Below are 26,885 nucleotides of genomic sequence, written 5' to 3'. Positions count from 1 at the left end.
GTATGCCTTCTTAACCACCTTATCTACCTGCCTGCAACTTTCAGGGATCTGTGGACATGCACTCCAAAGTCCCTTTGTTACTCTAAACTTCTCAGTATCCTATCATTTAATGTCTATTCCCTTTCCTTGTTAGCCCTCCCCAAATGCATTACCTCACACTTCTCTGGATTAAATTCCATTTGCCACTGTTCTGCCCACCAGACCAGTTGATTGATATCTTCCTGCAGTCCGCAGCTTTCTTCTTCATTATCAACCACATAGCCGATTTTAGTATCATCTGCAAACTTGTTAATCTTACCCCCTATATTCAAGTCTAGATCATTGATGTATATCACAAAAAGCAAGGGACCTAGTACTGAGCCCTGCGGAACCCCACAGGAAACATCCTTCCAGTCCCAAAAACACCCATCAACCATTACCCTTTGCTTCCTGCCTCCGAGCCAATTTTGGATCCAGCTTGCCACTTTGCCCTGGATCCCATAGGCTTTTACTTTTGTGACCAGTCTGCCATGTGGAACTTTATCAAAAGCTTTGCGAAAATCCATATACACTACATCATACGATTTGCCTTCATCGACCCTCCTGTTTACCTCCTCGAAAAATTCAGTCAAGTTAGTCAGATACGACCTTCCCTTAACAAATATGTGCTGACTGTCCTTGATTAATCCGTGTCTTTCTAAGTGAAGATTTATCCTGTCCTGGATTTTTTCCAATAATTTTCCTACCACTGAGGTTAGGCTGACTGGCCTGTAATTACTCGGTCTTGAGTGTTAATGGAACTGCACTCATCCAGAGAGCCTCCTCCTCCCATCAGTTGTTTAATGGTTCACCACCATTCACGAATGTCTGTGACAGGACTGCAGAACTTTGATCTGATCCATTGGTTGTGGGATCGCTTAGCTCTGTTGGATAAGGCCCTGGCATCTACCTTTTGAAGGTCAGCGGAGGTAGCCTTGGAGCTTCAAACGAAGACGGACATGTACAGATAGTTTGAAGCGCGCCGTACACAAGCATATCAGCAAAATTAAAAATGATGAGGCAAAAGAGAAATGGTTTATCTTCAAGCAGTTCAGTAGTTTTCTTCCTACTGCAACAGGCCTCTGAGACATGCTGCAGCAAGTCTGAGCCTCTCAGTCTGCTGCGACTCTTGCATGTACATTACTCTGGGGCTGGGAATACATCCAGGGTTACAGAAGAAGGGAGGGCATCTGCAGAGTTGAGTGGAACTCCTGCCCCACTGGAAGTGTATCCCAGTCGGAAAGCCCACATTCAGGGTATTTCCAAGAGGCAATAATTTAAATTTCCTATGTGTAGTTGCATAGTGACAACGATGGAGGCTTTAACAGGTGGTCCATCCACCCTCTTAGTTAAAAAGGGTATTAATGTGTGAGTTAAGAGAAATATAAAACTCTTGGAAAGTAAGGAAAATTTAGTGTTCCATGATTTTAAGTTCACTGGTTGTGATTTTTGATTCATTTTTTTTTATTTCTCTCAACCCTTGCCAGATTTCTTTGATGGCAATCCAGCACCTTCTGTTTCTCATTCCGGATCCATTCAGAAACCAGAACAACCAGATAAAGCAGTGGAAAGGTGAACATTCTGATTGTGGTAATTATGATCTAATTACAGACCAAGTTTAGTAATTGCAGCACATGTTAATGGTCATTGTGTCTTCAAATGTTGCTCCATTTATGAAAAAATAGATATAATGCTTTCTAACTATTAATTTACTTTTAATTAATTCTTCATAATCAAATATTTTAAGCATAAGAAAATAGATTTATCCTATAGCAGTGTATTTACTTGGTAGCCTCCCCATCTATCTAAGAAACATTTTCTGATATTCACACTTCACTGTTTCGAGTGGGGTCCCGCATGGCTCAGTTCTAGGTCCATTGCTTTTTGTGGGATATATCAATGATTTAGACATGAATGTAAGGGGTATGATTAAGAAGTTTGTGACTGATACAAAAATTGGCTGTGTGGTTGATAATGAAGAAGAAAGCTGTGGACTGCAGGAAGATATCAATCAACTGGTCAGGTGGGCAGAACAGTGACTAATGGAATTCAATCCAGAGAAGTGAGAGGTAATGCATTTGGGAGGGCTAACACGGCAAGGGAATACACATTAAATGGTAGGACATGAGAAGTGCAGAGGAACAAAGGGACCTTGGAGTGCATGTCTGCAGATCTCTGAAGGTAGCAGGCCAAGTAGATAAGGTGGTTAAGAAGGCATACGAAATACTTGCCTTTATTAGCTGAGGCATAGAATATAAGAGCAAGGAGGTTATGCTTGAACTGTATAAAACATTAGTTAGGCCACAGTTAAAGTACTGCGTGCAGTTCTGGTCACCACATTACAGGAAAGATGTGATTGCACTAGAGAGGGTACAGAGGAGATTTACGAGGTTGTTGCCTACACTGGAGAATTTAAGCTATGAGGAAAGATTGGATAGGCTGGGTTTGTTTTCTTTGGAACAGAGGAAGCTGAGGGGGAGTCCTTATTGAGGTGTATAAAATTATGAGGGGCCTAGATATAGTGGAAAGAAAGGACCTGTTTCCCTTAGCAGAGGCGTCAACAACCAGGGAGCATAGATTAAAAGTAATTGGTAGGAGGTATAGAGGGGATTTGAAGGGAATTGTTTTCACCCAAAGGGTGGTGCGGGTCTGGAACTCGGTGCCTGAAAGGGTGGTAGAGACAAACACCCTCACCAAATTTTAAAAGTACTTGGATGTACACTTGAAGTGACGTAACCTACAGGGCTATGGACCAAGAGCTGGAAAGTGGGATGAGGCTGAATAGCTCTTTGTCGGCCGGTGTGAATACCTTGGGCTGAATGGCCTCCTTCCATGCTGTAAATCTCTATGATTCATGTTACACTATAAAGTGCCCAAAGTATTATTAAAAACCAGAAAAAAGCAGTAATTTTAATGAGCTGTATTTTCTGCTTTTTAAAAATTTGTTACCGGGATGTGATGCTGATAAGTTTGCATTTACTGTCCATCTTTAGTTGCTGAGAACGTGGTAGTGGACCTTCTTGAATTGCTGCATTTTTTGTGGTATAGCTTAGAAGGAGCAAAAAGGTGGGAGAAAACTCATTTATTTTTAAAGTGAGAATTCACAATCATTTTGTAAACACAATATTAATATCCCGAATACTAAAATACTTTATAAATTGGAATATTGTATTGTATTGGGGTATTCAACATTTAGGAAGGATAGACAGAAAGGAAAAGGAGGTGGGGTGGCATTACTGGTTAAAGAGGAAATTAATGCAATAGTAAGGAAGGACATTAGCTTGGATGATGTGGAATCAGTATGGGTGGAGCTACGGAATACCAAAGGGCAGAAAAAGCTAGTGGGAGTTGTGTACAGACCACCAAACAGTAGTAGTGAGGTTGGGGACAGAAATTAGGGATGCATGCAATAAAGGTACAGCAGTTATCATGGGCTACTTTAATCTACATATTGATTGGGCTAACCAAACCGGTAGCAATGTGGTGGAGGAGGATTTCCTGGAGTGTATTAGGGATGGTTTTCTAGACCAATATGTCGAGGAACCAACTAGAGGGCTGGCCATCCTAGACTGGGTGAGGTGAAATGAGAAAGGGCTAATTAGCAATCTTGTAGTGCGAGGCCCCATGACCATAATTTGGTAGAATTCTTTATTAAGATGGAGAGCGACACAGTTAATTCAGAGACTAGGGTCCTGAACTTAAGGAAAGGTAACTTCGATGGTATGAGACGTGAATTGGCTAGAATAGACTGGTAAGTGATACTTAAAGGGTTGACGGTTGATAGGCAATGGCAAACATTTAAAGATCACTTGGATGAACTTCAACAATTGTACATCCCTGTCTGTCGTAAAAATTAAAACGTGGAAGGTGGCTCAACCGTGGCTAACAAGGGAAATTAGGGATTGTTAAATCCAAGGAAGAGGCATATAAATTGGCCAGAAAAAGCAGCAAACCTGAGGACTGGGAGAATTTTATAATACAGCAGAGGAGGACAAAGGATTTATTTAGGAGGGGGAAAATAGAGTATGAGAGGAAGCTTGCTGGGAACATAAAAACTGACTGCAAAAGCTTCTAAAATATGTGAAGAGAAAAAGATTAGTGAAAACAAATGTAAGTCCCTTGCAGTCAGATTCAGGTGAATTTATAATGGAGAACAAAGAAATGGCAGACCAGTTAAACAAATACTTTGGTTCTGTCTTCACGAATAAAGACACAAATAACCTTCCGGACATACTGGGGGATCGAGGGTCGAGTGAGAAAGTGGAACTGAAGGAAATCCTTATTAGGCGGGAAATTGTGTTAGGGAATTATAGACCAGTCAGCCTGACATCGGTAGTGGGGAAAATGTTGGAATCAATTATTAAGGATGAAATAGCAGCACATTTGGAAAGCAATGATGGGATCGGTCCAATGAAGGCTTGACATCCGGGGGTGTTCGGCATTTGGGAAGGATTCTGATGAGACGGGGCGGGTTGGGTGCGGGGGGAGTGTTCCCGGTGTTGGGTGAGTCCGGAGCTGGGGCGGGGATCTTGGGATGGGGGGTGGGCTGTTTGGGGCTGGGATTGGGAGAGACTTCTTCACTCGGAGTTGTTGGCCTGTGGGGTTCCCTGCCGCGGAGAGTTGTTGATGCCAGTTCATTGGATGTGTTCGGGAGGGAGTTGGATGTGGTCCATGCGGCTGGGGGGGGGTCGGGGGTTGTGGAGGGGGCATGGGGTGAGGTGCTGGGGTGGGTGATCAGACATGATCTTGTTGAATGGCGGTGCAGGCTCGAAGGGCCGAATGGTCTACTCCTGCACCTATTTTCTATGTTTCTAAGTTTCTAAGTCAGCATGGATTTATGAAAGGGAAATCCTGCTTTGACAAATCTTCTAGAATTTTTTGAGGATGCAACTGGTAGAGTGGACAAGGGAGAACCAGTGGATGTGGTATATTTGGGCTTTCAAAAGGCTTTTGACAAGGTCCCACACAAGAGATTGGTGTGCAAAATTAAAGCACATGGTATTGGGGGTAGTGTACTGACATGGATAGAGAACTGGTTGGCAGACAGGAAGCAGAGAGTCAAGATAAGCGGGTCCTTTTCAGAATGGCAGACAGTGACTGTGGGGTGCCGCAGGACTCGGTGCTGGGACCCCAGCTATTTACAATATACATTGATGACTTGGATGAGGGAATTGAGTGTAATATCTCCAAGTTTGCAGATGACACTACATTGGGTGGTGGTGTGAGCTGTGAGGAAGACGCTAAAAGGCTGCAGGGTGACTTGGACAGGTTACGTGAGTGGGCAAACGCGTGGCAAATGCAGTATAATGTGGATAAATGTGATGTTATCCACTTTGGTGGCAAAAACATGAAGGCAGAATATTATCTGAATGGCGGCAGATTAGGAAAAGGGGAGGTGCAACGAGACCTGGGTGTCATGGTACATCAGTCATTGAAAGTTGGCATGCAGGTACAGCAGGCGGTAAAGAAGGCAAATGGTATGTTGGCCTTCATAGCTAGGGGATTTGAGTATAGGAGCAGGGAGGTCTGACTGCAGTTGTACAGGGCCTTAGTGAGGCCTCACCTAGAATATTGTGTTCAGTTTTGGTCTCCTAATCTGAGGAATGATGTTCTTGCTATTGAGGGAGTGCAGCAAAGATTCACCAGACTGATTCCAGGGAAGGCAGGACTGACATATGAGGAGAGCCTGGATCGACTGGGCCTGTATTCATTGGAGTTTAGAAGGATGAGAGGGGATCTCATAGAAACATATAAAGTTCTGACGGGACTGGACAGGTTAGATGTAGGAAGAATGTTCCTGACGTTGGGGAAGTCCAAAACCAGGGGACACGGTCTAAGGATAAGGGGTAGGCCATTTAGGACTGAGATGAGGAGAAACTTCTTCACTCAGAGTTGTTAACTGTGAATTCCCTACCGCAGAGCGTTGTTGATGCCAGTTCATTGGATATATTCAAGAGGGAGTTAAATATGGCCCTTATGGCTAAAGGGATCAAGGGGTAAGGGGAGAAAGCAAGAAAGGGGTACTGAGGTGAATGATCAGCCATGATCTTATTGAATGGCGGTGCAGGCTTGAAGGGCCAAATGACCTACTCCTGCACCTATTTTCTATGTTTCTATGAGTCGAGGTGATTGAAGAGGTGAGTTTACAGTTAGACTGTGTTTCTGGATTGGTGATAATTGGTAGCCTCTGAGATGATCAGATCTATGTTGTTGTTTCAGGAAAGAGAATACAGCAGAGGCCTTGCCAGAAGGATTCTTTGACGATCCGGTAAAAGATGCAAAGGCAAGTACCACATAGTATTTGCATTATTTTGTTCTCCAGAGCTAATGCTGATAGTTTAGCCAAACATGTTTGTTCTGCATCTGGATGGTTAATTTCTTTGAAGGTTTCAGTCTGGTAAACTGTAGAGGGCAGTGCAGACCTAGCATTTGTGGCATTTCTGATAACTGGCCATTCCAGAACCTGCATGTATTTAACATCTAGCTCCTTCTCATCTGATACCATAGGTACGGAAAGTAGACCCACCAAAAGATCAAATGGACAAAGAATGGGAAGAGTTTCAGAAAGAAATCAGACAGGTTAATACGGTGAGTCACTTAAAGAACATGAAGAGTAAAGAGTGATCGATCTGTCTTAGAAGCTTTGAAAACTGTGCAAATAATTTACTATCCGTTTTATTATTACTGAAAACATTGTTTAAAGAAATGAATAAGTACTCTCAAAGTAATAAGCATCAAGAGTGGGCACTCAGTTAATACAATCTTGCTTTAACTCAATTATCATCGTCGTAGACTGTCCCTCGAAACGAGGATGACTTGCTTCCATGCCGAAAAGGGATGAGTTCACAGGTGTTTCAATGAAGGATCTCATATTCCGGATCCCGAACTGCATGTTGAAGGGTGGAAGATGCCTGTGCATGGATTTTTTTAACGTGTGGTGGTCGTTGCACCCCAGCCACCATGCGGACTTGACAGAGCTAGGTCTTGGCCCAGTGGCAAGGATTAACCAAGACGACTGGAGACCAGCTCTGCTGCACGAACCTAGTGTGCACACATATCGCAATGTAGACTGGCCCTGGATGCTCGCCTCTCCTGGGCCCCGAACTCGCCTCTCCTGGGCCCCGATCACATCGCTCTACGAACTCTTGCCATTCCTTCACCCTGACCTCGCCGCTCCTGCTGTACCAGCCCACATTGCAATCAGCCGTCGCCCTCCTGCTCCCTCTATTGGCCCCAGCCTGCTGATGGTCTTGCAGGCCGAGACTCGGGCCGGGCCACCGCACACTGCTCCCTCTCCATTATGTGTCGTGGAAAAAAAACTTTGCTTTAGGGTGCATTCCTCTAGAGCCAACAGCAATGCATACTATACTCAACGTTGGAGCACATTTCAGCTTTGAGGGGATAGTATATAAAACAGGACACCCACTGTTCAAATTACATCACAAATTACGCCTACTGACTCCAGTACAGTAGCCTGAGGGCAAGGGGGGGGAAGCAGCCACAGCGAGGGAGGCGATACAGGTTGGACCTGGGTGTTGCAAAAGTCTTGATGCTTGAATTCTAGGTATCAATGATCAGAGTTGCTGAGTGTAGCAGAAAGACCAAGCTTAATACGCTGCAGCAGAGGTCCTCAAAATTCTCACCGTCACATGCACTTTTTAAAGCAGAACGCAGCAGGTTTCAATATATTAGTCAGCAAATGCGATGTGAAAACAGGATTTGCACTGGGACAATATTGTAAAATCAATGGCATAACTAGGTTCCATCCCAATTTGGAGTATTACCCCACATTTGTGCAGAGGTTGACAGATGTTATTATACAGTGCCACAGGCACCCAAGAGGCCACTCCTTACCCGAGCCTGGGCAGAGAGCATCAGCTGGCAATTTAACTATGGAGGATATCATTTTTTATATTCATTCACAGGATGTGGGCGTCGCTGGTAAAGCCAGCATTTATTGCCCATCTCTAATTGACCTCGGGCAAGTGCTAGTGAGCCGCCATATACAACCAAGTAGTTCGCTGGGCCACTTCAAAGGGCAATAAAGAATCAACCAGATTGCTGAGGGTCTGGAGTCACACATAGGCCCAGACCGGGCAAGGGCAGCAGATTTCCTTCCCCAAAGGACACCAGTGAACCAGATGGATTTTTATGACAATCTGGTAGTTTCATGGTCACTATTACTGATACTAGCTCTTTATTCTAGATTTATTTAATTAACTGAATTTAAATTCCCCAGCTGCTGTGGTGGTATTTGAACTTGTGCCTCCGGATCATTAGTCCAGGCCTATGCTACTGTACCCCAGGCCAGCTAATATATTGAAACCTGCCAGGGATCACTCGACAGTGGAAACTCTGGATGGCTGTTCTCACCTGCAGCACCCAGAGTCCACACGTCGCCCTCAAATACTGCTCAAGGCAGATCTGGTCTCAAGCCTGAGATGCTTAGCTTTTATCGACTCAATACCAACCAGTGGATTGCGTATCCCCGATTTTAATCACTCAACCATTGGTGGCCGTACCTTTTAGATGCCAGGGCCCTAAGTGCTGGAATTCTCTCCCTAAACCTCTCTCTCCTCCTCAAGATGCTCCTTAAAACCTACCCCTTTGACCCACCTGTCCTAATTTCTCCTTCAATGGCTGGGTGTCAAATTTTGTTTGATGGGGGGAAAATTCTGGTCGGAAGCTTCCTTCAGACGAATGTCTCCGACCCGAAAATTTTTTGCGAAAATACGTGGTGGTCATGGAGGCGCCTTCGATTGCAGTCGGAGACTTTAATTTGATGCGCAGCGTATGGGAAAATTACTTCCCTGTACGTACGGAAATTCTGGGGTCATGTGGGCCTGGACCACCAATCACTAGGTAGCATTCTCATTGTTAATAATGGGAACTCTGTTTTTACGGGTTCCCATTACTATCAATGAGAAAACCCCCATAAAACAAGAAACACAACATAATAAATTATAAAAAAACACCTCACATATTTAAAATTAATTGAAGTTAAAGTTAATTAAATGTTTTAGAAAAAAAAATTGGGGGGTGAATTTTTTGTGTGTATTTTAATAGGGTTTAAAATAAACTTACCTTAATGGACAGGGTTTTTAACATTAAAATGTTATTTTTATATGTTTTAAAACTCTCTCACTGGTAAAAGTAAGCTATACGCCTGCTTTTACCAGGCATAAAAGTTTGAAGGACATCCTCTGGGCAAGACTTGGGCAGATAGCTCAATCTCGCCCGCAAGGATGTCCTTCTCCCGGGGATGCGGAGGATCTGTCTAGAGAAATCCTGACAGATCGGAAAAGCCGTTTTTTGGCGCATGCGCATCACACCCTGAAAACCGGCTTTTGTGAGGCACTTCGGACGGACCCGGCGAGGCCGGAATTTACGGCACGATAATCGCTCCTGTGAAGCACTTTGGGACATTTTAGTACATTAAAGGCGCTATATAAATACAAGTTGAAGTAGGTCCCTTCACCATCGGGGAGTGCGTCGCACCTTTTAATGGTCAGCTGCTTTTAGGTACCACCCCACAATGCAAATGGTGTGGACTTCACCTAAATTGACATTTAAATTACACCACCAGGTATAAAAGAAAGAATGACTTGCATTTCTGTAGTGTCTTTCACGACCACTGGACGTCCCAAAGCGCTCCACAGCCAATGAAGCACCCCTTGAAGTGTAGTCACTGTTGCAGTGCAGGAAACGTGGCAGCCAACTTACGTACAGCAAGCTCCCACAAACAGCAATGAGACAACGACCAAACAATCTGCTCTAGTGATGTTGATCAAGGGACGAATACCGGCCATGACACCGGGAAGTAGCTCCCCCGCTCTTCTTCGGAATAGTGTCATGGGATCCTTAACATCAACCTGAGAGAGCAGACGGGACCCCAGTTCAGCGTCTCATCCGAAAGGTGGCCCCTCCGACAGTGCAGCAATCCTTCAGTACTGCACTGGAGCGTCAGCCTAGATTTTTGTGCCGAAGTCTCGAGCAGAGCTGATGAATGTTTGTATAAGAAAGGATTGTAGGCTACAAATAGACAAACCAGTCAGAGAAGACTCGAGGAGATTGATGTCCTGGAGACTGACTGATTGATTGTGTTGAGATTGTGGGAGAAATTTTGGACTTTTGTGTTTTTGGGAAGTTTTTACCCGAGGAGATTTCGTGATAAGTTGCACAAATTGTACAGTCTGTTGGAAAGAGCTGAATTGATGTCATATGGCTATTTTTCATGCCATGCTTTCATCTATATTTTGTTCATAAACAGTAAGTTGTATATTTCCTGTATTTTATATGTAAAGTTTTTTGTTTTTAATTCTGTCAGAATTATATAAGATAGTAAATTGTGTAGAAATGGAAATCCAGTGTGCTACTTCAAGTTAACCATGACAGCAAGACACGAAGGAATAAGTTCAAACTGATGAAAGGCAAATTTAGGACACTTGTCCAGAAGATCTCTCCACACAAGGAATAACCGACACTTGCAACAAACCTTCAGGTGCAGGGTGCAGGTGAAAATCTTCAACTTAGTTAAGAACTAGTTCCATGGCCTGATTGGGGTGGGGGGAAACTGTGGATTTTGCTTTCTGGATGGATTGACTAAGTGACCTTCTCATTTGTATCATCTTGAAGTCCTTTAGATCTTTAAAGCTTAGGGGCCGAATTTGGTGTAGGTTGCCCCTGCAGCCGCTGAGGATCTGCTGGAAATGTAAGTTTTCTGGGCGATTCCTCCGGAACCGCCCATCCGCCCGGAGCGAGATTGGTTGCGGACAGATCCGCTGGCATGACATCATGCCGCCCGCCCATGCCAGCATCCCTCACCAAATCGGCCATTTTGGTGAGGGATGCTGGCCTCCGATCGACCTGCCGCCTGCCAGAAGGACCGCTGGCAAAAAGCAGGTCTGAGCTGGCGGTGAGTCGGGCGGCAGGGAGAAGGGCTCCGAGTGCTGCAGTGCTGCACATCACGGCTATGGTGCAGGTGCTGGACCATCATCAGTGGGACTGAGGGAAAAAAGTTAGGTGGATGTTGCTTTACTTTATTGCTGTGGTCATGTTTAATTTGGATGTGATAAAAGCGACTGAAATGTGTCTAGGCTGATGGAAACTTTTTTCTTTGACTTTACTAAAAGACCTTTCATTGAGAAGCCCAATGGCAATGGCAAAATAATTATGAATAAGTGAAAAGTCATATTTTGTACATCCAAGCCGATGAATTAATTCTGTGACAGTCCTTCAAAAGGTTCTCAAGAAAGCACTACATATCACCTAGAGGGTGAGAGGATTAGGGTTAGAATGATCTATTGTCATCATCATAGGCACTCCCTTGGAATCGCGGAAGACTTGCTTCCACTCTTAAAATGAGTCCTTAGTTAGCGGCACAGTCCAATACGAGAACCACAGTCCCTGTCACAGGTGGGACAGATAGTTGTTGAGGGTAAGGGAGGGTGGGACAGGTTTGCAACACGTTCTTTCCGCTGTCTGCGCTTGATTTCTGCATGCTCTCGGCGATGAGAGTCGAGGTGCTCAGCGCCCTCCCGAATGCACTTCCTCCTCTTAGGGCAGTCTTTGGCCAGGGACTCCCAGGTGTCAGTGGGGATGTTGCACTTTATCAGGGAGGCTTTAATCGTGTCCTTGTAACGTTTCCTCTGCCCACCTTTGACTCGTTTGCCATGAAGGAGTTCCGAGTCGAGCGCTTGCTTTGGGAGTCTCATGTCTGGCATGCGGACAATGTGGCCTGCCCAGTGGAGCTGATTGAGTGTGGTCAGTGCTTCAATGCTGGGGATGTTGGCCTGGTCAAGGACGCTAATGTTGGTGCATTTGTCCTCCCAGGGGATTTGCAGGATCTTGCGGAGAAATCGTTGGTGGTATTTCTCCAGCGACTTGAGGTGTCTGCTGTACATGGTCCATGTCGCTGAGCCACTACAGCCCTGTAGACCATGAGCTTGGCGGCAGATTTGAGGGACTGGTCTTTGAACACTCTTTTCCTCAGGCGGCCGAAGGCTGCACTGGCGCACTGGAAGCGGTGTTGAATCTCATCGTCAATGTCTGCTCTTGTTGATAAGAGGCTCCTGAGGTATGGGAAATGGTCCACGTTGTTCAGGGCCATGCCGTGGATCTTTATGACTGGGGGGCAGAGCTGTGCAGCGAGGACAGGCTGGTGGACAACCTTTGTCTTACGGATGTAAGCCTGAGACAGCTGCAGACTCTTGACAACATTTGTATGGGAGGAAAAGGATATAAAGTTACAGCTATTCGACTTTAGGGGCAGCGCAATTACAGACCAAACTGAGGAAGGACTATGGTCAATAGAACACAGCAAGAGACAAGTGCCGCGGTGAGTCAGTGGCCTACTGTTGAGGTTTCAAGACTAGACTGTCACTATCGCCTTGTTAATGTGTCTTTCTTTGTACTGCAAGGAAACTACTTCATAAAATCTGTTCTGATTCATCACAAAAGACCTGTGCCCAGCATGCCTTGTTATGATGATGGATATAAGTTAATTCTGCGAGGTGTAATTAATCTGACACATCGAATAATCCTCACAGCACATAGTGTGTTGCGATGGCCTGATGACCTTGCCCATGATACAGTGCAGTCATATGTGGATGGGAAGATATTCCTGATAAAGCAGATGACCTGAGGGACAGATGTGTGTTTCTCACAAGGCACCACACATGATAAAATCAGACACTCAACAAGAGAGGGTCAACAAAGTGAGTGTTGCAAGTGCATAATAACAAAGGTTACATAACATTATTACATTTACACCACCAACACCCACCCCTCTACCCGGCACCACTCCCCACCCCCCCCGAAGCGATGCCCAAGCTCTTCTTCCTTGCCCCGCCTACACCACGGTGTGTTGCTCCTCTGCCCCTCACTGCCTCTGGTTGACGAGCTTGTGCAGGAGGGCAGCAGGATGTCTTGGTGAGAAGGCAGGGGATGTGACCAAAGGAGCCGATATCTGCTCCTCCGGATCTGTCTGCCTTGAGGGTGTGGGCTCGGAGAATTGCACTTTGCGTCCAGAAGCCACCTATTGCCTCAACACCTCATCGCCCTCGGTTGTGCGCTCCAACACAGTGACGAGCCGGTCCATCTTGTGCTGCTGGGTGAAGGTGGCCATGCTGGCAGCTATCCCAGTCATGGTCTGGAACATATCGCGACCTATCTGCACGCTTGTCCGTGATAGCTGGACCATCTCCAGAATTGCAGAGAGCCGTGGTGGATCCTCAGTTGCATGCTGGTGGGTTCTGGCGCCTTGCTTGACCTCGGGCCACGGCCTCTGCGCTTGGTTGAGCTTGCCCGTGTGGAGTCCGTTCCAAACCCAGGAACTCGGATGCTGACGCCGAGATTCTGTTGACACATGGCAGGAGGCTGCTGTCGTCCTGTTCCTGCTCCTGGAGCTCAAGGGCTCAAAGACGGGCCCTTCTCCATCCTCTCTCTCCTCTTCTTCGTGGCTCAGGGTGGCGGAGGTGAGAGCAGTGGGAATGGCTGATCTGGGGGGGATGGGGCAGGGTGGAAGAGGGATTCGCTGTCTTAGGCTGGGGCACGACGTCAGCGTGGGAGACATTGGGGTCTGATGGCTTCTCTGAAGGCCAGAGGTAGATGATGTGCCTTGGTCTGTGCTGTCCGAGTCAACATCTGCAAGTAGAGAACATCATTTCAGTCTGTGGGTGGGGGACGTGGTGCTGGTCAAGTTGAGATGTCAGCCGCGCCATCTCACATTCTGCCAGCAGGAGTTGCATCTCTACATGGGCACACCAATACTCGGCAACAAAATGTGCGGTAAACCGTGAGGGCCTTAACATTGCATGTCCTTTCATGCCATGAGCATCGATCACACCAGAGATTAGTATAACCTTACCATGCTGTAGCACCGGATTGGCATCAACCGTTGTGGTTGCACGCCAGCGGCCCCCCACTAATGCCAAAGCACGCTCCTCCAGCCTGCTCAATTCGACCACCTCTGCTGGTCCCCCTCCCGTCCCACGTAGGCTTGCTGCCTTGGATGCCTTTTTCTTCTGCACAAAAAAACATCTTAGCCTTTAGCCTCTTTGCTGATGCCACCCACCCACACACACACACACACACATATCTGGCACACAACCCTTTTGGCGCTGGACAGGTGGGGACGAATACATTTTCACTCACTCTTGCTGCCACCAAATCATTCCAACGTTTCCAGCATTGGTCCCCATCCCGCTCAACGTTGCCCATTGCAGACACGATCTCAGCGATCTCCCTCCAAATGCGTCAGTATTGGGGTGGTGGAGGCTTGCCAGGACCATTCTGGGTGAGGTCTTTGAACCTGCACTCCACCTCCATTACTAGCTCCTCCAATTCCTCCTCATTAATCCAGGGAGCTCTGGGCCTGGTTTTGCTGGTCTTCGTTGCTGGTTTCTGGCCACTCATCGCCAATGATGAAACGAATGGCTGCTGAACAGTTTGTGTGTCTCAATTTCTCCGACTGCCCCCTCTCCAACCTCCAACTCTGTCCTCTCCAACCTCCACCTCTCTTCTCAAATGCCAACTCACCCCTCTCACACTCACAGGTGGAATAAAGTGGTGTGCCTTTATGCGCATGTGCAGCACAGCAATCAGCCTCAAATGGCCCTGAAATGACGGCACGTCTGAAGAGAAAAACTACAAATAAAATCGCGAAGTCTCGCGCATGTGCATTGGAGGCCCTCCGAAGAACCCCGAGTGGAGATGCCTCCAACTGCCGCACACTGATGATGCCGGCCGCTCACTCCCGCTCCTACCCAACCGCTGACGCTGACACCCACACAACGGAGCCGAAAGCAGCTTCCGACGGGACCCGGCGGCAGTCGGTGGCAAAAAGGTAGCTACCGCACGGGGGCTGCCGAGAAATGGGCGCCGACCAAATTCGGCCCCTTAGTATTTCTAAAGCTTACTATTTAGACAAATTGAATTGAGAAGGGAAAGTGTAGTTTATTTTCAATGAACAAATGAAATTAAATAGCACTAAAAATCTGTCCATATATTTAAGTCATAATTCCCTTTTTAAGTAAACTCATCCACAGCACTCGAAGGGTTAAACCGTTGGTTATATGGCTGACTATATTAGAATACATAGGATATATGGTACAGAAACAGGCCATTCAGCCCATCCAGTCCATGCCGGTGTTTATGATCCACTTGAGCCTCCTTCCATCTTCTCATCTAAATCTATCCACATAACCCTCTATTCCCTTCTCCCTTATATGCTTGTCTAGCCTTCTCTTAAATGCATCTATACTATTCGCTTCAACTGCTCCCTGTGGTAACGAGTTTCACATTCTCACCATTCTTTGGGTAAAGAATTTTCTTCTGAATTCCCGATTTGATTTCTTGGTGACTATCTTGTATTGATGACCCCTTGCTATGCTCTTCCCCACAAATGGAAACTTTCTCTCCGTATCCACTCTTATCTAAATTTTTCATAATTTTAAATACCTCTATTAGGTCACCCCTCAGCCTTTTTTCAAGAGAAAAGGGACCCAGCCTGTTCATCCTTTCTTGATATGTATACCCTCGCATTTCTGGCATCATCCTTGTAAATCTTCTGTGCACCCTTTTCAGTGCCTCGATATCCTTTTTATAATATGGTGACCAGAATTGTACGCAGTACTCTAAGTGTGGTCTAACCAAGGTTTGATACAGGTTTAGCATAAACTCTCTACTTTTCAATTTTATACCTCTAGAAATAAACCCTACTGCTTGGTTTGCTTTGTTTATGGCCTTGCTAATCTGTGTCGCAACTTTTAGTGATTTGTGTATTTGTACTCCGAGATCCCTTTGTTCCTCTACCCCACCTAGACTAGCACCCTGCAAGTAATAAGTGACCTCCCTATTCTTCCTACCAAAATGTAATACCTCACATTTATTTGTGTTGAAGTTCATTTGCCAATTATATGCCCATTCTGCAAGTTTATTAATGTCCTCCTGTAATTTGTTGCAGTCCTCCTCAGTATTGACTATCTTTGCTTCCCCCCCCCCCCCCCCCCTCCCATTCCCTCCCTCCTATTTGGTGTCATCTGCAAATTTATAAATTGTGTTTTTGATTCCAATGCCTAAATAGTTAATATAAATTGTGAACAACAGTGGTCCCAACACTGATCCTTGTGGAACAATACTACCTACCTTCTGCCACTGTGAATAGCTACCTTTTACCCCTACTCTCTGCTTTCTGCCTTGAAGCCAGCTAGCTATCCATTCTGCTACTTGTCCTCTGACTCCACATTCTCTGACCTTGTTCATCGGTCTATTATGGGGTACCTTATCGAAGGCCTTTTGAAAATTTAGATAAATTACATCTACTGCATTAACATTGTCTACTCTCTCTCTTATCTCTTCAAAACATTCAGTAAGGTTGGTCAAGAAAGACTTTCCATTTTGAAATCCATGTTGACTATTCATTATTATATTTTTGGTTTCTAGATGTTCTTCAATTTTCTCCTTTAGTAGGGATTCCATTATTTTTCGTACCACCGATGATAAGATCACTGTTCTATAATTCCCTGGAAATGTTTTATCCCCTTCTTAAATATAGGTATTCTGTTAGCTATCCACCAGTCTGTTGGCACTACACCTTTTTATAACAAATTATTAAATATGTGTAGTAATGCCTCTGCTATCTCATCCCTAGATTATTTTAAAATGCGTGGATGCATTTATCCTCTGAGTTTGATTTAGTTTATTTAACATAACCCCTCTTTTTATTTTAAATTCACTTATCTCATTGCTAATCTCATCATCCAGTGTCATGTCCATCTATTCTATCTCCCTGCTAAATACTGAAGCAAAATAATGATTTATATGTCTGCCATCTCTCTATCGTTACATAGAAACATAGTTACCTGTGGTATTATCCTGTCTATCCCTTAATGGCTCTATTCCCAACCCAACCTTCCTTTTTTATTGATGTGCCTGTAAGATATTTTACCACTTTGTTTTATGTTCCTTTATAATTCAATTTCATAGTTCCTCTTTGCCGTCCGAATTTTTGTTTACTTCTCTCCTAAGCTTTTCATATTCTCCCTTTGAAGACATACGTAGGTCCCTTGCAGTCAGATTCAGGTGAATTTATAATGGGGAACAAAGAAATGGCAGACCAGTTGAACAAATACTTTGGTTCTGCCTTCACGAAGGAAGCCACAAATAACCTTCCGGAAATACTAGGGGACCGAGGGTCTAGGGAGAAGGAGGAACTGAAGGAAATCCTTATTAGGCGGGAAATTATGTTAGTGAAATTGATGGGATTGAAGGCCGCTAAATCCCCGGGGCCTGATGGTCTGCATCCCAGAGTACTTAAGGAAGTGGGCCTAGAAATAGTGGATGCATTGGTGATCATTTTCCAACAGTCTATCGACTCTGGATCAGTTCCTATGGACTGGACGGTAGCTAATGTAACCCCACTTTTTAAAAAAGGAGGGAGAGAGAAAACCGGTAATTATCGACCAGTTAGCCTGACATCAATAGTGGAGAAAATGTTGGAATCAATTATTAAAGATGAAATAGCAGCGCATTTGGAAAGCAGTGACATGATCGGTCCAAGTCAGCATGGATTTATGAAAGGGAAATTATGCTTGACAAATCTTCTGGAATTTTTTGAGGATGTAACTGGTGGAGTGGACAAGGGAGAACCAGTGGATGTGGTGTATTTGGACTTTCAAAAGGCATTTGACAAGGTCCCACACAGAGATTGGTGTGCAAATTTAAAGCTGACGTGGATAGAGAACTGGTTGGCAGACAGGAAGCAGAGAGTCAGGATAAACGGGTCCTTTTCAGAATGGCAGGCAGTGACTAGTGGGGTGCCGCAGGGCTCGGTGCTGGGACCCCAGCTATTTACAATATACATTAATGATTTAGATGAAGGAATTAACTGCAATATCTCCAAGTTTGCGGATGACACTAAGCTGGGTGGCGGTGTGAGCTGTGAGGATGACGCTAAGAGGCTGCAGGGTGACTTGGACAGGTTAGGTGAGTGGGCAACTGCATGGCAGATGCAGTGTAAAGTGGATAAACGTGAGGTTATCCACTTTGGTGGCAAAAACACGAAGGCAGAATATTATCTGATTAGGAAAAGGGGAGGTGCAACGAGACCTGGGTGTCATGGTACATCAGTCATTGAAAGTTGGCATGCAGGTATAGCAGGCGATGAAAAAGTCAAATGGTATGTTGGCCTTCATAGCTAGGGGATTTGAGTATAGGAGCAGAGAGGTCTTACTACAGTTGTACCTTGCAGATAAGAGAAATAAAAGTAGGGGAACATCGAGGCAATAGTGACCATAATATAATATGCTTTCAGATGATAATTGTGAAGGACATAAGTATGACGAAAACCAGGGTAATAGATTGGAGAAAAGCTGATTTTGAGGGGCTGAGACTAGAATGTGGGAAAATAAAATGGGCAATAATATTGGCAAAAAACAATGTGGAACAGCAATGGGAAACATTTTAAAAACGTGTTCAACAGAGTTTCAGGAACAATATATTCTGCTAAAATGAAAGAACAAATAAACACTAAAGACTCCTTGGATGAATAACGCCATAAGGGAGCAATTGAGGATAAGGAAAGAGGCTTACAAAAAATACATAGACAGCAGGGGAGTGCATGATAAACATAGAACATAAGCGCAGGAGTAGTCCATTTGGCCCTTCGAGCCTGCGCCACCATTCAATAAGATCATGGCTGATCATTCACCTCAGTACCCCTTTCCTGCTTTCTCTCCATATCCCTGGATCCCTTTAGCCGTAAGGGCCATATCTAACTCCCTCTTGAATATATCCAATGAACTGGCATCAACAACTCTCTGCGGTAGAGAATTCCACAGGTTAACAATGAGTGAAGAAGTTTCTCCTCATCTCAGTCCTAAATGGCTTACCCCTTATCCTTAGACTGTGTCCCCTGGTTCTGGACTCTCCCCAATATCGGGAACATTCTTCCTGCATCTAACCTGTCCAGTCCCATCAGAATTTTATATGTTTCTATGAGATCCCCTCTCATCCTTCTAAACTCCAGTGAATACAGGCCCAGTCGGTCCAGTCTCTCCTCATATGTCAGTCCTGCCATCCCGGGAATCAGTCTGGTGAACCTTCGCTGCACTCCCTCAATAGTAAGAACGTCCTTCCTCAGATTAGGAGCCCAAAACTGAACACAATATTCCAGGTGAGGCCTCACTATTTTCTATGTTTCTATGTTTATCATGCACTCCCCTGCTGTCTATGTACTTAATGTATGCCTCTCTCCTTACCCTCAATTGCTCCGTTATGGCTTTATTCATCCAAGGTGTCTTATTAGTGTTTATTTGTTCTTTCATTTTAGCAGAATATATTGTTCCTGAAACTCTGTTGAACACGGTTTTAAATGTTTCCCATTGCTGTTCCGCATTGTTTTTAGCCAATATTGTTGTCCATTTTATTTTCCCACGTTCTATTCTCAGCCCCTCAAAATCAGCTTTTCTCCAATCTGTTACCCTGACTTTCATCCTCTCAATTATCACCTTAAAGCATATTATATCATGGTCACTATTGCCTAGATGTTCTCCTAATTTTATTTCTCTTATCTGCTCTGGTTCATTCCCCATTACTAGATCTAATAGCGAATCATCCCTTGTTGGGCTTTTTACATATTGGGTTAGAAAGGAATCTTGTACACATTGTAGGAACTCTAAGAGAACAAATGGTATGTTGGCCTTTATTGCAAGAGGATTGGAGTATGAGAGTAAAGACGTCATACTGCAATTATATAGGGCCCTGGTGAGACCGCACCTGGAGTATTGTGTATAGTTTTGGTTTCCTTACCTAAGGAAGTTTATATTTGCCATAGAGAGAGTGCAACAAAGGTTTACTGGGATGGGGGGATTGTCCTATGAGGAGAGATTGAGTAGATTAGGCCTATATTCTCTCGCTTTTAGAAGAATGAGAGGTGATCTTATTGTAACGTACAAAATTTGTGCAGGGCTTGACAGCATAGATATAGGAAAGATGTTTCCCCTGTCTGGGGAGTCTAGAACTAGGGGTCAAGTCTCAGAATAAGATGTTGGCCATTTAGGACTGAGATGAGGAGAAATTTCTTCACTCAGAGGGTTGTGAATATTTGGAATTCTCTACCCTGGAGAGCTGAGGAGGCTCAGTCGTTGAGCATATTAAAGACAGAGATTGATAGATTTTTGGATATTAATGGAATCAATGGATATGGGGTAGTGCAGACAAGTGGAGTTGAGATACAAGATCAGCCATGATCTCATTTAATAGCGGAGCAGGCCAGAGGCATCAAATGGCCTACTCCTGCTCCTATTTCTAATATTCTTGCGTTCATTCCCTTATTCCTTTTACCTACCTCTTCTGTCCAATTAATTAGCATCTTGAAGCATATTATATTATGGTCACTATTGCCTAGATGTCCCCCTACTTTTACTTCTCTTATCTGCTCTGGTTCATTCCCCATTAGTAGATCCAATTGCAGATCCTCCCATGTTGGGCTTTTTACATATGGTTTAGAAAGGAGTCCTCTACACATTGTAGGAAATCCATTCCCTTATCCCTGTTATCTATCTCTTCTGTCCAATTAATATCAGAGTAGTTGATATCGCCCATAATTATTATTCTATGGTTTTTACTTATTTCCCTAATTTATCTGCATATTTCTTCCTCCACCTCCATTCCTCTATTAGACTACATCTATTCGTGTGATTGATCTTTATTATCTTTTATCTCTATCTATATGGATTCAATTTTTGTCTTGCTGATAGCTGTGACACTTTTTTTCTACTGCCATTATGTTATCGCTAATAAGTACAGCTACTCCACCTCCTCTTTTCCCTCTCTATCTCTGTGACTGAAAATCTCACACAGAGAATTCTCTTAATATTGATGGCTCAATTTAAATAACTTTGGGAAGTGGATTTCAGAAATGTTGAATAACTTTCTCTGGGGAGATTAGATGAGTGAGTGTATAAGGGAGGGAAGGAGAACCAGAGACTGATCGTAGAATATTACAGTACAGAAAAAGGTAATAATTCAGCCCATTAAGTCTGCATCAGTGATTTTCTCCAAGCCACTCTAATCCCACTCTTCTCTAGCAAGACAAGTTAAGAAGGTTGTTTTTAAAAAAAAAAGCACATGGGATCCTTGGCTTTATTAATAGAGGCAAAAGGGTCAGTAACCAGAGGACACAGATTTAAAGTGATTGGTAAAAGGCTAATGGCCCAGCCGCATTCTGTCCTACACTGTAAAGGTTCTGAATTCAGTCTATTCTCTCTCGCTGCAGCTATGGACCTGGTCCACTCCCTCCCACTGTCACTGCAGAGTGGCTTTCCACTGCTGAAGGAACTGATTTGCTCGATTAGCTCTGCACCCAGCAGATCTCCTTGTCAAGAGCTTCCCTTCTTCTCATCTGACAGACCTTCCATGCAGAATTAAAGAGAGAGAGAGAGAGAAATAGGGTAAGGGGGAAGAGAAGCAGAGAAGAGGGGAGCCAGGGAGAGGAGAAAGAAAGGCTTAAATGAGAAAATAAACCACAAAAGGGAGAGTGTGAACCAAAGAAGAAGAAAATGAATCACTAAAGGATAGAGAGCATACAATAAAAGGACAGACAGCATCTGAGAAAAGCAGAGTGAGTGTGAACAACAACAATAGGCGTTTCACAGGAGTATTATAAGACAAAAATTTGACACCGAGCCACATCAGGAGACATTAGGGCAGATGACCAAAAGCTTGGTGAAAGAGGTAGATTTTAAGGAGTATCTTAAAGGAAGAAAGAGAGGTTTAGGGAAGGAATTCCAGAGCTTACGGCCTAGCGATTCCAATCGGGGCTGTTCAAGAGGGCAGAATGAGAACACATGAGAAGGGGAGAGAAAGTGCACACGAAAATGAGGAGAGCAAGGAGATAGAGTGGAAAAAGGGAGAGCATGAAAAAACTGGAAAATATGAGAGAAAGAGAAACCAGAAAAGGAGGGAAAGAGAGAGAAATCAAGAGACAGCAACTCAGAAAAGGAGGTGCGGAGAGAGGGCACACCAGAAAAGGAGACCAAAGTAAAACTAGAAAATGAGAAAGCGAGAGAGAGGGAGGGAATGGATGTGTTCGCATGCACAACCTGGTAATGGGAGGAAGAGAAAGAACTATAACAGGACACCAAGAGAACAAAAGAGATTGAGATGGGAAGGAGGAAAAGAATGGAAGGAGGGATAAGGAACAGAAGAAGTGGCGGGGGGGGGGACAGAAGTGAGAGACAGACAAATAGAAAGGAGTTGAGAGACTGAAGGGAAAGAGTTGAGAGATAGAATGGGAGGAGCAGAGAGAAAGGATGACAGACAGAAGAGATAGTGTAGACAAGTAGAAGGCAGGAACTGAGAGAAGAGAGGATAAGGAGCCAAGAGACAGATGGAATAGAGCAGAGAATAACATAAATGGAGAAGAGCTGTAAGAAAGAAAACAATAGGTGAGAGAGACCGAAAGGAATAGAGAAGCAAAAAATATAAAGGAAGAAGGGAAAGATGTGCACAGAAGGAAAAGTAAGTAAGGAAGAGAGAGAGAGAGCTGCAAGGAGAAATGGGCTTAAAAAATATAGTAAAATATAATTTTGCTCCAGGGACACCCTGATGAAATCTGCTGTTTAATGTGAGTTCAAGTAGACCAGAGCACCTAACCTTCCTGGGCTATCCAGCCTTGTCTTTCTGGAAAAGGTGAATGAATTTGCCAAAACATTTGAAATCAATCATGTTGCTACACTGTGAATCAGCCACTTCAACGCCATGCAGTCAAGTCCAGGTCCACTCATGGGGAGATAATTAGTGTCCCCACAGAAAGCATCGACAACTGGTACAGGAGAAAATTGCTGAATTTTGATCTTATTGTAAGCCTAATGACATCTTTAGTGCTAGTGACTTTATAAGCTGCACTCAAGGGGAACACTTGCTTCCATCAATGAAAAATGCTCAGAACGGAAGAAGTTTCCATCATGGCCTGTGCTGGCATAACTGGGAAGGAAAATAAAGCTGCTGATGACTGGGAATTTCAAAACTCCACAATGTTTTTTGTGGTACTGTATTACTCTTCCTGTGACCTTACGAAACAAGTAAAAGGCATGGTTGACTGATGGTCTTTTTGAGGAGAGGCTGTGTCACTTTGACCAAAGCATTGCATTGCATCTCAGGGCAGAAAAGTCAACCTGATGGTTGCCAATTGTGGGGCTCATGTGAAATGGCAGTATGTAAAAGCAGAATGCATTGCCAGCTACCTTTGGCATCCCACCAGCAGAGAAAATGGTTGCATTTGTTACCAGCATCATCAGCTGACTAAAGCAGAGAACTTCTTGGAGCATGTAAGTTCTCTGTGACTGCCAGCAGGCATGAGTTTCAAATCCATTGTCAGTGTTGATAAGGAAGTCTTGACATGTGGATTGGTGACTGAAGTGGTTGATGCTGTGTAAGGAAGCTGCTGCTGCAAGTGGGACCAAGAGTGAGAAAGGGAGTGGATCCGGTGAGTAGATGGAGGAAGGAGAACCAGCCCCAATACAGGCTTGGCATCCAATTCTGTGTGATTACCAAGGATGTGCTGAAAACTAAGGTGTCTTTTTTCTGTGTTGAATACTTGATAACCCAATGTGCTGTCAATGGAAAGCAAGCCACAATCCTGGAATATTTTGCAAAATTACTGAAATTTTGTCTGAATTTTACTGAAAATTATCATCACAATTCATATTCCAATTTTATATTTACAGCACAGAAACAGGCCATTCGGCCCAACAGGTCCATGTTGGTGTATATGCTCCACATGAGCCTCCTCCCACCCTTCCTCATCTAATCCCATCAACATATCCTTCTATTCTTTTCTCCCTCGTGTATTTATCTAGCTTCCCCTTAAATGCATCTATACTATTCGCCTAACCTGCTCCTTGTGGGAGCGAGTTGTACATTCCAACCACTTTCTGGGTAAAGAAGTTTCTTCTGAAATCCCTATTACATTTATTAGTAACTATCTTATATTTATGGCTTCTAGTTCTGGTCCTGCCCACAAGTAGAAACATCTTCTCTATGTCCACCCTATCAAACCCTTTCATAATCATAAAGGTCACCTATCAGTCTCCTCTTTTCTAGAGAAAAGAGCCCCAGCCTGTTCAATCTCTCCTGATGGGTACAATCTCTCAGTTCTCATATCAATCTAGTAAATCTTTTTTGCACCTTCTCCAGTGCCTCTATATTTTTATAATATGGAGACCCGAACTATGCACAGTATTCCAATTGCAGTCTAATCAAATTCCTATATCCTATTATGTGATCATAATTCAGTTAGATTTAGCGTAGTTATAGAAAAGGACAAAGATAGACCAGGAGTAAAAGTTTTTAATTGGGGAAAGGCCAATTTTACTCAGCTGAGATGTGATTTAGCAAAAGTGGACTGGAAACAGCTAATTGAAGGTAAATCAGTGTCCAAGCAGTGGGTGGTATTCAAGGAGGAGATAGTGAGGGTTCAGAGCAAATATGTTCCCACAAAGAAAAAGGATGGGACTCCCAAATCTAGAGCCCCTGGAAGTCAAGGGGTATATAGGGTAGGATAAGGCAAAAAAAAGTGAAGCTTGTGTCAGATACCAAGCGCTAAATACTGCAGAAAGACTAGATGAGTACAGAAAGTGCAGGGGTGAAAAAGGAAATGAGGAAAGCAAAGAGAAGGCATGGATTTGTTAAAGGAAGGTTGTGTCTGACAAACGTGATTGAATTTTTTAAGGAGGTAACAAGGAGGGTTGATGAGGGTAGTGGGGTTGATGTTTACATGGATTTTAGCAAGGCTTTTGACATGGCAGACTGGTCAGAAAAGTAAAAGCGCATGGGATCTAAGGCAAAGTGGCAAGTTGGATCCAAAATTGGCTCAGTGACAGGAAGCAAAGGGTAATGGTCGATGGGTGTTTTTGTGACTGGAAGGCTGTTTCCACAGGGCTCAGTACCAGGTCCCTTGCTTTTTGTGGTATATATCAATGATTTAGACTTCAGTGTAGGGGGCATGATTAAGACATTTACAGATGATACAAAAATTAGCCATGTGGTTGACAGTGAGGAAGAAGTCTGCAGCCTGCAGGAAGACATCAGTGGACTGGTCGGGTGGGCAGAATAGTGGCAAATGGAATTTAATCTGGAGAAGTGTGACATAATGCATTTGGGAAGGGCTAACAAGGCAAGGGAATACACAATAAATGGTAGGATACTGACAATATAGAAGAACAGAGAGACCTTGGAGTGCATATCCACAGCTCCCTGAAGATAGCAGGATAGGTAGATAAGGTGGTTAAGAAGGCATGTAGGATACTTGTCTTTATTAGCCAAGGCAAATAAGAGCAAGGAGCCCAAGAACTGTATAAAACACTAGTTAGGCCACAGCTAGAGTACTGCGTACAGTTCTGGTCACCACATTACAGGAAAGATGTGATTGCACTAGAGATAGTACAGAGGAGATTTACAAGGACATTACCAGGACTGGAGAATTTTAACTATGAGGCAAGACTGGAAAGCTGAGGAGAGATTTAATTGCGAAGTATAAAATTATGAGGGGCCAATATAGAACATAAGAAATAGGAGCAGGAGTAGGTCATATGGCCCCTCGAGCCTGCACCGCCATTCAGTAAGATCATGGCTGATCTGATCTTGGCCTCAACTCCAATTATCTGCCCGCTCCCCATAATGCTTGACTCCCCTGTAGTTCAAAAATCTGTCTATCTCCACCTTAAATATATTCAATGATCTCGGCCTCCACAGCTCTCTGGGGTAGAGAATTACAAAGATTCACGACCCACTGAGAGAAGAAATTCCTCCTTATCTCCGTTTTAAATGTGCGACCCCTTATTCTGAAACTATGCCCTCTAGTTCTAGATTCTCCCACGAGGGAAAACATCCTCTCTGTATCTACCTTGTCAAGCCCCCTCAGAATATTATGTTTCAATAAGATCACCTCTCATTCTTTTAAACTCCAATGAGTATAGGCCCAACCTGCTTAACCTTTCTTCAGAAGACAGTTCCTTCATCTCAGGAATCAACCTAGTGAACCTTCTCTGAACTGCCTCCAATGCAAGTAAGGATGAAATAAGGAGATCAAAACTGTACGCAGTTCTCCAGGTGTGGTCTCACCAACGCCCTGTTCAGTTGTAGCAAGACTTCCCTACCTTTATACTCCATCCCCCTTGCAATAAAGGCCAACATTCCATTTGCCTTCCTAATTACTTGATACACCTGCATACTAACTTTTTGTGCTTTATGTATGAGGACCTTCATATCCCTCTGTGAATAGGAAGGATCTATTTTCCTTAGCAAAGAGGTCAATAACCAGGGGCATAGAATTAAAGTAATTGGTAGAAGGATTAGAGGGGAGTTGAGAACTTTTTTCACCCAGAGGGTGGTGGGGGTCTGAAACTCACTGCCTGAAAGGGTGGTAGAGACTGAAACCCACATCACATTTAAAAAGTGCTTGGATATGCACTTGAATTGCTGTAACCTACATCATCATCATCATAGGCAGTCCCTCGGAATCGAGGAAGACTTGCTTACACTCTTAAAATGAGTCCTTAGGTGGCTGAACAGTCCAATACGAGAGCCACAGTCCCTGTCACAGGTGGGACAGACAGTCGTTGAGGGTAAGGGAGGGTGAGACTGATTTGCCGCACGCTCTTTCCGCTGTCTGCGCTTGGTTTCTGCATGCTCTCGGCGATGAGACTCGAGGAGCTCAGCGCCCTCCCGGATGCACTTCTTCCACTTAGGGCCGTCTTTGGCCAGGGACTCCCAGGTGTCAGTGGGGATGTTGCACTTTATCAGGGAGGCTTTGACAGTGTCCCTGTAATGTTTCCTCTGCCCATCTTTGGCTCTTTTGCCGTGAA

The 26,885-nt window shown here is 44.3% G+C and overlaps 1 protein-coding gene across 1 annotated transcript in view; it reads left to right on the top strand.

The window, feature by feature from the left end:
- Nucleotides 1-26,885, top strand: part of znf830 (zinc finger protein 830) — a 132,286-nt gene that overhangs the window by 67,012 nt on the left and 38,389 nt on the right. The window contains exons 6-8 of the mRNA XM_070881153.1: nt 1,506-1,590; nt 6,238-6,301; nt 6,526-6,606. Of these exons, the coding sequence (XP_070737254.1) occupies nt 1,506-1,590; nt 6,238-6,301; nt 6,526-6,606 (230 nt within the window). The remainder of the gene's footprint in view (nt 1-1,505; nt 1,591-6,237; nt 6,302-6,525; nt 6,607-26,885) is intronic.

Source organism: Pristiophorus japonicus, chromosome 5, assembly GCF_044704955.1.
Source record: "Pristiophorus japonicus isolate sPriJap1 chromosome 5, sPriJap1.hap1, whole genome shotgun sequence".
NCBI classification, from domain to species: Eukaryota; Metazoa; Chordata; class Chondrichthyes; family Pristiophoridae; genus Pristiophorus; species Pristiophorus japonicus.
This window is presented reverse-complemented; position numbering and strand designations above follow the sequence as displayed.